The sequence below is a fragment of the Aulonocara stuartgranti genome (genome assembly GCF_965226115.1).
Source record: "Aulonocara stuartgranti genome assembly, chromosome: 11".
Taxonomy (NCBI): domain Eukaryota; kingdom Metazoa; phylum Chordata; class Actinopteri; order Cichliformes; family Cichlidae; genus Aulonocara; species Aulonocara stuartgranti.
In genome coordinates this window covers 5,666,075-5,678,665 of record NC_138947.1, presented here as the reverse complement: position 1 = coordinate 5,678,665, position 12,591 = coordinate 5,666,075, and the positions used below count along the sequence as shown (strand labels likewise).

At 39.4% G+C, this 12,591-nt stretch overlaps 1 protein-coding gene across 1 annotated transcript; it reads right to left on the bottom strand.

Annotated features, from left to right (window-relative positions):
* Positions 1 to 5,811: 5,811 nt before the first annotated feature.
* Positions 5,812 to 12,490, bottom strand: nr1d2a (nuclear receptor subfamily 1, group D, member 2a). The gene is made up of 8 exons (XM_082553021.1): positions 12,162 to 12,490; positions 9,349 to 9,585; positions 9,174 to 9,262; positions 8,927 to 9,071; positions 8,132 to 8,826; positions 7,841 to 8,026; positions 7,163 to 7,373; positions 5,812 to 7,036 (listed from the first exon to the last, which is right to left on the bottom strand). Exons 1-8 carry the CDS (start codon positions 12,190 to 12,192, stop codon positions 6,837 to 6,839), a joined length of 1,794 nt encoding a protein of 597 aa, XP_082409147.1. The 5' UTR covers positions 12,193 to 12,490; the 3' UTR covers positions 5,812 to 6,836.
* Between the last annotated feature and the right edge of the window lie 101 nt (positions 12,491 to 12,591).

Here is a 12,591-nt window from a genome sequence, read left to right as displayed (position 1 = left end):
AAAAAGTTGTATTTTTATGTTTTGAGCCTCTTTCTGAAAAATAAGTACCAAGGTCAATTTAATATAGTGGAGTGAAATCTTACAACAAATAATCTTGATTGATACCTACCATTAAAACAAATGAAATAAAACTTGTATTCACATATTTCACTATACCACCCATGGTAATTTGTGAGCCCACAGTACCCAGTGTCAGAAGCCTGTGGTTCTTCATAGTGCCACATGAAATATGTGGCTTGTGTTCCATCCAGCCAGACCCACCCTAAAGGGCCCACGAGTCCTATCCAGGCTTTGCCTGTGTATTCCCCAGCTGAGGTGTTCATCAGTGCAGTGTTGTTCTCTGGGTTAGTAATTTGGGCAAGTCCAGTGTACTCCATGATGCAGTAAGCGTTGGCCTCATCCCAGGTCTTATTCTCACTGATAAAGTAATAGATGTTTGGAAAGGAAGCAGTGGAGACACAGAAACCTGAAGAATAAAATAGATTTTTATTTGACGTTTTACGAAGAAATACTGTTTATATTTATTCAGAATGTTTGTATACTTGGTACTGCAGTACAGTAAATAATTTCCTCAGTAGATCCTATAATAGGAGAAATATGTCAGTGATGGTTCAACTTGTGGTGTGGATAGAAGACACTTTTTAAATTGTACTTATGTTAGTGAATCTGAACATTTCTAAGTTGATACGCGCTCCTGCGGTATGTGGAGTCAGCATTCTATCAAACCATGATTTCTCAAATTAGAAAACACAATTAGCTTTTCATTGAGAAAGAAGTGAAGTTAAGCAAGAAAAACATACAACACTATGAAAAATGCAGGACAGTACTGCAGTTGTAGATATATGAATAATAAATATATTAAGCCAAAATTTCAGTCTACAACTTTTCTGTCCCTGTGTTGTATTATTATTTATTTATTTTTACATTTAGTTAATTCCTTACTTTTTATTCATTTAATTATAGTCATAATGTTGGAGCAACAGCGGTCTTCAAATATCATTTCATAAAACTCTATGCAATATTTGGTCAGTTATTACCTCTCTTTAAAAAAAATCAAGGTAGAAACAATTTCTATTTGGAAAAGAACTGTGAATTATAATTATAATTACATACTGAACAAGAATTTAACAAACAGCACACTCCTGAAATATTACCTGAAAGCATGAGAAGGACTACAAACACATCCATGTTCACTTTGATTAACTGTGGAGAAAAGAAGTTCAGTAGAATTTATAAATTGAAAGCTATAATAAATATACAACATTCACTGTTAGAATGAGAGTGGTTAAAAAACAAAGCGATTAGAAAGGACCGAAATTCTTACAGGTATTTAAACATACCACAAAATGTTTTGTGTCTTGTTTTCTTGAATGTTTAACCTGACACTAACTAACTAGCTTTAAATATATAATATAAAAATCTCCTCTATATTTTTGCATTTAGTTAAGGGCCTCGTGTTAATGTTTATACCTTAATATAAAAATCTATTACTACAGCAAATTCAAAAAGAAAGTTGTATATATGTAGATAGATAGATAAAAACTTACCACACTTCTTGAGTTACCAAACACGAACAGCTGCTCGTCACTGTGTGTTCCTTTCTCTCTGAGGTTGCTGTTATAATATAATGCAAATAAGTGGAAAGTTTAAATTTCACTTGTGACACACCCTTGATGACACTGTGAGGCTTTCTCGTGACCCTCCCATATAAACTGTGCTCTCTTTAGAGATTTACAACTTCCATGATTTCTTATGAAAGAATTCTCTTTTTCACATTGGTTATAGTTGATTAATATAAGTATTCACAGCAAGATGTGACGCCGACATAAGTCACATTTTTGTTTGAACTGAGTTTTACCAAAGTAAATTACATCAGTGGTAAAACTCCACATTGTATCTATTTAATAACGTGAAAATTTTATTGAAATTGAGCACTGAAAAAACTTTTAGGAATGTTGCAAGCTTGTGCGGCTGTGCATGCAAACCTCCACTGATTCATTCAAATGTTCAGACCACATAATGTAAAAATCTATTACAAAATCCATTTTACATTACCAAATACGATAGCTGAAATGTAACAATATGAAAAGTCTTCAGAAGCATCACCTGATGTGTGAGGAATTTTGGAGGAAATTAAATTTAATTGGTTTGTAAATAGAGTTTGCATCATTATTTTTTCTTCATTAGGATTTTAAATTGAATCAACTTCAACAATTATTGCTATTATTTGTTTGTTTGTTTTTTAAAATTATTTGGGGGTCACAACCGAGTTTTTTAGTTAACATAAGTAGCATCCGTCCATTGTTTACACATACACGTAAAACTAAGAACTAACAACTAAGAATTTGTTGTAGTTTAAACAAGTTATTATAATAATAACTATGATTATGAACATGTAAATATTACATAAGCTCATAGCTGCTAAACATTAGTATTGTTATTGAGTGACAGTTATATTTCCCTTAAACAAATAAAAGAATAACATTTTTTGATCATATTTGTCATAAAAGAGGCTCACAAGAATAAAAATAAGACTAATGTGATAGGACCATGATTGCACTTAATTTTTTACTTAATTGTAGGTCATGAGAATTATTTAACGAAATTATTTTCTCAATTATCATGAAAGTACAAACTGGAAACTCCAGAATTTTGATCTATTTGGATAGCACAATCTACCAATATTGTTTTTAAGTACAATTTTTTAATACAATTTTTCATATTTGAGCAGTGCAGCATGAAAGTTGAATGACTTTTTTTTTTTCATTTTTGGGATTATTGATTTCATGCTATAAAGTATTTTGTGCTTTATTTAGCAATTTTGTAAAATGTAACTATATATCATCTAAATGTTTTTTATCAATTTAAACTGTTAAACTATTGAACATTTTTAATGTAATGGTCCCAAAACAGCTCTTGATTTATTTTGATGGCAAGAAAGATCAGGGAAAATTTTAGGCGCTTACATTTAGTTTGTGAAATATTAATTTTCAAACATGGTTTGTGTGGAAACAATGGCTTTAAAGTGGGCTGAAAGACCATTTTTCAAAAGAATGTATGCTAAAGTGTTTTATATGTAAAGCCAAAATTTCACAGCGCTCAGTATAAATGTTGACATTTTGATCATGAAAGGCTTCCTTTTCCTAATCACTTAATTTCAATAAAAAACATCATGACATCCAGAAACTGTGTGGAAAAGACTTTCATAAGCACTCGGGACAGGAGCTTGTGACTGCAGTTAGAGAAGGCTCTTCAATAATGCAATGGAGGATGTTGCTGTCGTGGGTCTACTGCACTGAAACAACATCATGACAAAAAGCCACAAAAAGCTTATGTAGACCTCTGAAAACAGACTGAAGCTCAGTAATATTTCACAGTAATATTTCTGTGCTTGATCTGAATTAATTTGTCAAAGGTATTTATGTAATTTTTTAAAATATTGCTTCCATATACTAAACATAATGAACTTTTCAGTCAACTAGTACTCTGCAATACAACTAGAGATGTACAATTATCCCCACAGTACTGATTATGCTTCGTCTATTAAATGATAGTAAATACTATGATGATTTGGAGATGTCCTCAAATGTCATTTAAAGGAAAATTCTGCAGTGTTGTGGTCTTATTGGTCAGTTATCGTATCCCTTGAAAGTTCAAGGTGGGAAAGAGCACTGAATTATTACTTGATGAACTAGAATTTAACAAATACCTCACAGCAAGAAAAGTTATGAATGAACACAGAAAATCTTAGACTTGCAAAAGTGTGATGGAAATTTTTACTTTTGAATAAATGCATATCAATGAATGAGCCTGAGGACATAACATCATTAATAAAATGAGTAAAAATGAGTGTGGAGCTTGTTTGTTTTTTCTTAATTAGTTTTTTAATTGTTTGTTTGCTTGGTTGAGCTTTTTTCTGTGTGTGTTTGCATTCAAAGCTCCCTTGAGGTATCATTCAAATCCAAAGGGTTGCACAATGCCAGCTCAGACGTAAGAAAAAAGAAAGCTACAACATTCAAATTAGCTTCAACATAAAATCGCCATATATCTAAGCTCTCTTAAGCATATTTCTCTCTCAAGAATTTAGGTGTTGTGCAATTACTGTACTATATAGATTAAAGCTGGAGTTTCCTTGTAAAAATGTGCGCTTACATTGAGTTTTCCTCATTCCTAAAACATGGTAGATATTTCATTGTTTGTGATTGTCATTACACAGGTACCTGAGCACTGACAAAACATTCAAGCAACTCGAAAGCTTCAAACCTCCATTAATGATTCATTCAAATGTTTGGACCACAAAACGTCAGTGGTTGAATGTAAGAATAAGAAAAATCCTGGTAGTTTAGGATAATCAGCTGCACGATCAAACTGTCTGGCCCTGACACACTGCGTTATCTCGTTACATATATTAAATTATTGTAAATGTCTACACAATACCTCATAATAAACAACATATTGATACAATAAAACAATTTAATCTTTAAATTATACCTAAAAACCCACTCAGTTATTTTGCTAAAGTACAGGTTGATTGCACCTCATGTATATTTCTGTCATGCTGCTTTCTACTTCTATTCAACTGTATTTTGAATTAAAGTATCGTACTTTGTGTTCAAGGTTATTTATTTTTAAAACTTTAAGTTTCAGATTTGAAACTACTCAAGCTTAAAAATCCAAATTTGGCAGCCTGAACTCTCTTTGCCAGTTTTCTTGAATTTTCTTTAAGTAGTCTTCAGGAATAGTTCTCCAGGCTTCTTGAAGGACATTCAAAGTTTTTCTTTGAATGTTGGATGTCTTTAGTTCTTTTCTCCACCCCACACTGCTTTAATAATGTTGAGGTCCAGGCTCTTGGGAGGCTAGTAATGGTGATCCATGGTAATTGTTTTCTATCCAGGTATTCTTTTAGCATTGTGTTTTGGATCATTGTCATGCTGAAAAATGAAGTTGCTGCCAGTCTGGTGCTTTCTAGTTGTTTTTGTCTGGTAGATGAAAATCTGACTGTACTTTTCTGCATTCATTAGAAGCCACAGGCTGAAATGAAGCCCAGGCCATGACAGAGCCTCCACTGTCTTTTCCTTCTTTAAGAATGGATTCTTGGGTGCCAGTTTATCTCACTAGGTTGATCAGGCGATGTACCAGCCTGGATTTGAGTCTGACCCAAGGCCCTTTGCTGTGTGTTATCCCTGACTCCATGCTTTCCTGTCTAATCTTCACTGTGTGTTATCCAACAAAATCATGAAAAACTGCCTCTTAAAACATGGGTTCTTGACAGCCACACTTCCATAGACTCCATTTTTGATGAGGATTCAGTGGACTGTAGATCAATTAAAGGGCATCTCTAAGGTCCTATGTCGTCTTGATGTAGTGGTTCGCCCCCTTGTGGCTCTAATGTGAAGTTTAAGTTATGAGTCGATGTGGGGTTTAATTAAAAAATTACAATGTTATTTTTTTCTTTGCAACATTCTCTGCTACTTTATGGACCCTTACCTTTATGAATCTAGTGCTTGAGTTCTGAAGCTGCCCTTCAGGCCAGACTTTTTCAGTCAGGGGTGAAGTCTACAATATTTCATTGCTTAATTACTGTCTCCGTTCCTACCTGAGGTACTTTGGCAGCAGTTCCTTTTAGGATAAATAACATTTTGTTTTTCAAGAGTAATGTTTCCATGTTTAAATAGAGACACCATGTGCACATTGCTCCATCTAGTGGTAGATAACAACCATTACATCCCCAAAATTTCTGGACATGTACAGTATAAAACCTTTTTTTTTTTTTTTTATTTAAAAAAAACAAAAAAAAACCACACACACAAATTATTCTTCCATTGTTTTTATTTATACTATATCATATTTATATTCTATATTCCTCAGATATTTATATTTATTTACAGGTGGCAGTGCTGCCAGTAGAAGAAACATTTTAACAAAACGGCTGACAAAAACAAATTCAAATTGAGTGCTGGGCTGAAAACAGTTTGGTGGAAAAAGGCAAAAACATTTGTGTGCTGAAAGCATACATATATTTAAAAAAAAAAAAAAAATTCCTCTCTCCCAAAAGTGCAAATGTAGTGTTTTTGCTTCAAATAGCCTTATTGACTTTGCCCAGAAATCACTGGAAGGTGAACCAGCAGTTGGCATGGACATGAGTATGAAAACCAAATTTAAACACAAAGCATATAACTGTAGATTTAGCGAGTCAATTAACTGAACAGATGCTTTTGGGGGGGGGGATAATAGTAGTTTTGCATTAATACAGCCATGCATTAGCAGCAATCTTCACACAATTTTCAATATTTTTCTGATAGCTTGTTTTCTTCAACAAACATGTAGCAGTCAAAATGTGTGTAAGGTACAGTATATGTCATATAGATATATATATATAAAATCTCTCACATTCACCCGCTCATTAGAGAATACACTTTGGAATTAAATGGCTTTTGGAGGAAACATGTTAAAAAATAATCAATATCATGGACTAATTCGTTTCTATTCTATATTCTCATTAAGCCAGTTAAATACTCTTCGTGCTTTTAAAAATAGAAAACTGCATCGAACTGCAAAACTATAAACCTCTGACACACGAGCACTTGCGTGTGTTTGTGTGCAACAAGCGTAAGCTACGTCGTCTATAAATACAGTACATTTTTAATTGTTCTCTTTTCCACAAAAATAGAATAAAAAAACAAAACAGTTTCATACATTCTAGAAACAAACACACAACTGGGTTGGTCAGTTTGCAGGGAAAGGGGGGGGCTGAGAGGGCACGGTAAGAGGCAGGTCCAGGTGAAGGTGTGTGTGGAGGAAGTGGAAGTTACACGAGTACCCGCTCAGGAAGCTTTTTAAGGGTGCACTTTGAACGAGAGTAGTTCCTCTGAGTGCATGTTGTTGAGCGAGCGCAGTTCAGGAAGTTTGAGCAGCAGCTTGGTGAATGTGGTGGCCGACTGGTCGCCGTGGTTCTGCATCACCAGGTTCCTCAGTGCTCGGATAAGTTTGTCCTGCAGAGCCTCCACTGATATTAGGTCCTGGATCCCTGAGCGGTCTGAGCCGGAACAAAGACGACAAAGAGAGAGAGGGCATTATTACTGGAGAACTCCTTCCGTTGTGATAATACTGCTAGTTGTGCTGTTAAACTGTTGTCCATATATGTATGGTGTATGTTACTCACCAGCTGAGACAAGCACCACAGCGGTGAAGAGGCTCATTTCGTCTGCACTGAGCCGCAGCGCCGCCAACTTCTCGCTGAACTCGCACATGGAGTTGAGGAGCTCGCCGGCACCCAATGAGCGTAGTGTGTCAAGGCTGTAGCGTTTGCCACTCAGGAAGGTCACCGTCCGCTCGGCGATGTTGAACAGAGAGGCAAATCGAACCATCAGCACCTGGAAGCAAAGACGGGAATTATTTAGACCATGACAAAGACTTTGATCAAGCCAACAGAAATATACGAATAACTGCACTTCTCACTTTATAATGTAATAAATGCCTCATAGTCTCATCCCACTTTAAACCTTTGGCACCATACTTAAGAGCAGGGTCATTTCACTGCATACTGTAGTTGGTATATGACCAAGAATCTGCAACTTTGCACTGTATCAATTTTTTCTTTAAATTAACTGAGGTTCAGCTCCTCGAAGAATCTGACAAGAATTTACTGGTACACAGTTGAAACAGAAGATTCGATAAGCCTCTTTCATTTCTATCCCAACTGTTATCAGAACAAATATTTGCCTGTGTGCACCTGTATTGTGGCTCCTGTATTCCTGGTATTAACGAGCCTGCAGTGTCTGACTTCAAAGCGAGGACAAAATAACATGAGTGTTTGTGTTCAGTCTGTTTGCCTTCTTACCTCAAAGGTTCCAGCCTTCAGCAGGCCGACTTGATCGTGCTCGGGTAGGTCGCGGAAGCCCGGGATCACTTTGGCAAACTCGACCACTTCTCGCACGGCTGGTGTGAAGCTCATGGAGAACTCCTCCCAAACCTCCTGGCTGGGCTTGCTGGGGTCCACGTAAGGTGAGGTGTTCATCGGGCACAGCTGGAAAAACAAACAAGAAAGATGTCAGTGTGATGAAAATTAATCCAGCTTTTCTTTTCATTGGACTCTGAAGATTTTCAAAGAGGGAGAAATGAAATCACTCACCAAGTGTGCCCTGTTATTCACACAGCTGTTTGGTCCATTATAACCATGTGAGGCAGGTTGTGTGTGGAGCTCTGTCTGTTGTCTTTGGCTGTCTTCTGACTGTTCACAGCTAGGGGTGCTGTTGAGCTGCTGCTGGCAACCTCCCCTCTCCTCCCTGTAGGCCGGGTTGGTGACGTGTTGGCCGCTGCTGTAAGGACAGTTCTGGTAATCTCTCACCGCCACGCTGTTGTTCCAGCAGTTCCACCTATCCTGCTGCTCCTCCAATCGTCTTTCACACCCCATCTCCACGGAGACTGTGGCTGGTGAGGTCTGACCTTGCATTGGTGATCTCTGCTGGGTGAACGCTAAGGCATCTTGGTGCTGCCTGTTCAGTGTGACAAGTGCCTCGTCCTCACCGCTGTCCGATGAGCAGGATGAGCTTGAGGTGGTGTCCATAGAAACCACTGACTCTGAGTCCTGAGGGCACTGCGGGGAGGACGGATTGGAACACGATGGCGAATCGGAAGCAGAGGAGGAAGAGGATGGAAAGGAGTTGGAGTCACTTGTCATGGCCTCCATTGGCAGCGGGGGGCTCTGGTGTCCTTGGAGCATGCTGTGCAACTGGCTGTTGTTGCTCATCATGTTGTTCATGGCGTTCTGCATCTCAAGCAGCATCCTCTGTTTTTCTCTTTTTGGGATACGGCCAAATCTAACAGCTGAGAGAGAACCAGTCATTAAGTTTACTAAGCTTTTAGCGTAAACATAAATCACAGGGTGTTTTTTGCTTTCTGAATGTAAATAAATCTTAACTCTCACCATCTCTAGACATCCCAACAGCCAGGCACTTCTTAAAGCGACACTGTTGACAGCGGTTGCGGTTTATCCTCATGATGGTGCAGTTCTCCATCTTTAGACACTTCTTATATTGGATGTTCTGCTGGATGCTCCTCCTGAAGAAGCCCTAAAAACAATTTCCCAAGATCCCCCAGTGTTGAGCATGAGCCATGTGCACAAGAGGATGTGAATTTAATTTTAAATGAATCCTTCTAGGGATGCGTCTCACCTTGCATCCTTCGCAAGCGTGGACACCGTAGTGGAAGCCTGACGCCACATCCCCGCACACTTTGCAGAGCAGCACCATGCCGTTGATTTCTTTAAAGAAAAAGATGAACAGGGGTTCACCACATGTGACACATAAATAAGCGTGCTGATCATAAAATGAAGGCTTTAGTGCTTACTTGTGATGCTGCTCTTTGAAGACGCAGATGAGCGGCCGGCCTTTTCACCGCCGTGTCCCCGCGGGCTGCCGTTCTTGGCTGGTGGAGCAATATCCACTACCATGCCTACGGCCCTGCTAGGCAGCGAGGGGCGGGAAGGAGTTGGTGACATCGACAGGTAGCCGCTGCTGGAGCTGCTGCTCATGCAGGACTCTGGGCTGGGGGCAGACCCGGAGGAAATATAGGCAATTACACCTCCTGCAGACAGAAAGAAAGAGGACAAGAGGGTCACTTTAAAATCAGGGAAAGGCTCTTTACTTATATACTTGCTCCATCCGAAAACCATGAATTTAGTCTTTCTCAACATAGAAATTCAGACGCAACTTACTGCTGTTGTTCTAATACACACATGGGCAAAATATGGCCTGGAAAAATCAACAAGAAGCAACATTATCCTTAGGATTCTCGAGGCAAAATGGCTTTAATGTACTGCTGTTTAAATTCATTCCAATACAATGGCTTTCTTCACTGGCCTGTGCAGAGATGCATATAAAAAAAAACTGGCTAATGTAAATGTTCATACGGCATTTGAGATGGATTTTGCTTTCAGCATTATTTTCACTGTAACCTACAACTTTTGCTTACGTTGCCTGTCAGAATAGCCTTTGGGCGGTGGTGGTCCACCCTAATTCTAACACAAAAGTGAACCAGTGCAAACACACAAGGTAAACACTGCTATCTGTGGACCTGTGATAGCCCGTTTCCATGTAAACCTGATACCAAGAATTATGGTGCATTGCAGCCATATCAGCAGATCCAGATATTTGTCTTTCTGACATACAAAACATCAAGCGTGCCAACTCTTATTGTGAAACAGAAACGGTAACGGGAATAAAACAATAACACAAACATCTACAGTAGAAACAGGTGCCTCTGACACACCCAGGCAGCACAGCAGTCTAGCATGTGCTGTTCCCGGTTGGCTTATTCAACACTGTGATGACCTGTTTTATCACCTCCAATGCTTGCTGGTTGGATAACACTGTTACATAACAAGCCTGGGTCTCTGTGCCATGGGAGCGTGCTCCAATGACTTAACGACTAGACGGGTCAGTGAAGCACCAGAGCAAGGCAACACGTGTAGGAGGCAAGTAACACAAAGGGAAAACATCCACCGTGTGTTACGTAATGACATGTTCAGCAAGAAAATCTCAGCGGGCTGGCCCCGTGTTTTAGCCCCGCAGTTTTTATGCCAACAGATCCACAGACAGGTCTGCTTAAAGTGTTCAGTAAAGTCTTTCAAATTTCAAATAACCTGTTAATTCCCTCAGGGCAAACGCCAGTTTGTTGAAGTGAATGAATGGGAAGTAGGGTGATGCGGATGTTAAATGCCAAACATGCTTTGTAAGATCAAGTTCAAAAACACGGTTTACTGAGAAAACTGCATCTGCGGGTCTTCTGTAAAAGCTCTAGAGACCCTTCAGTTTGGAAGCCCATGGCCTTTTTATGCCACTAACTTTAAAAGTTTTAAAGTATAAAACTAGTCGCTAGTTAAGAGCCAATATTGTATAATTCTGTGTAACTTCTACTTCTTACTTCATGTACCTTATAAATATACTTTGAAGCTGTGTGTTGTAGTACTGAGTATGACTGGTGGCAGATATTCAAAACGTTTACAAAAAAAAAAAACAACTAAAAAAAACTTGTGTGTTGTGCTACTTCTCACACGGCACCGTCTGCGCTAAGTCATTCTGGGTCACACCAGTGCCATCCCGTCTATAAACTCCTCGAAACGCCCCTGCCAAACATACTTGGGAAATTTCCACGAATATAACGTGTACGTGTGAAGAGTCGGGGTTTACTGGAATACCTGCGTGAAAGCTAAACTGTTTTTCTTCATTAACCCTTTCTTTAAAAAGCCCCTTAGTGCCAGAGGCCGCGGCAGACGATTACCTAACCCGAGCCATGACTGCTCTCTTTCACGGCCCTCCCACACGTGGACCTGTCATGAATTTCTGTGAAAGCGAAACGCCAAGAAGACAGGAAAAAAAATCTAGGTCAGCTCGCTGCTGTTTCTCCCCGGCTCACGTGTACCCAGCAAGAGAGCCTCGCGCCAGGAGAGCCGCATTCGGAGTGGATTGTGCAACACCCTACGTCACGGGCTTCGTCCCGACCAATCGGAATAGAGCACCGCCGAAGCGTGCGCCCAAGAAGGGAACGCCCCTCGACCAATCAGAGCAGTGTTCCCTGGGAGCGTGTACACAGAGGCACATGGCCAGGATACGCTGTCCATGTGAGAGGGCTCGGGGAAGTGGAACACTGTTGTTGTGTCAAATGTAAACGACGCAGCGCCTCAGTGGCACTCCTAACCTCGTTTTAAAACACGGTAATACAGCGAAAATACGTCTATTAGCACACTTTAAAACCTGCGACAACTTAACGTAACACAAGTCTATAGAAAAAACACGATGGTGTTCAAACGTTAAGTCTGATTATTGCGTTAAAATACTGTCCACTCGCTAGGACGCCATTCATTCACCTCCTGCTGTTTAAAACACTTTAAATTCCTTATTATTCACTAAATAAGTGCATGACACACAGGTACACACAAGTACAAGTCAATGTCACGCATACCTTTAATGGGAAGCCCATCCACAACCGTCAAAAGCCCATATAAATAAACTTTTTTGTAATAAATATATTAAAAGCAGCTGACACCGTTAATCAAAAAACACAGCAGCAGCAGTAGTAGTAGCGTCTCTGCACAGTGCATGCAATGGTTGTGACAGGCTTAAATATCTATTACTTTAACTATTAAAGAAAAACAAACTTACCAGGCTTGGCTGTCCCAATGTCCTCAGGCATCTCTGATCAATGAATTAAGAAAATTTAAAAAAAAAATGTCCAACAGATATCTGACTAACTCGCACAGTCTATCAGGATTTATTCTGCCACTTCACAGATCAACGAATGGTACTGAACTCTGATAGTCAAAGACGGTACACGAGCTCACATCGAGCTTCTATTTCGGAAAAATTCTGCAGGTCCAACTCGGTGAGTCATGAAGGCGCGTCTGAGAAAGAGCAGGTCGAGTATAGGCAGCTGAATCGGGAGGAACTCCCCCCCCCTTTATTTCGCCGTGTTTGTGACTGCGGGTTCGTGGAGAGAACTAAATGTTCTCAATAGTGGGCTCGCCCATGTGACCCATTTGTCAGCCACGCCCCTCCGCCAGGGCTGCTCGAGCCACTTTAACCCAGTGACACA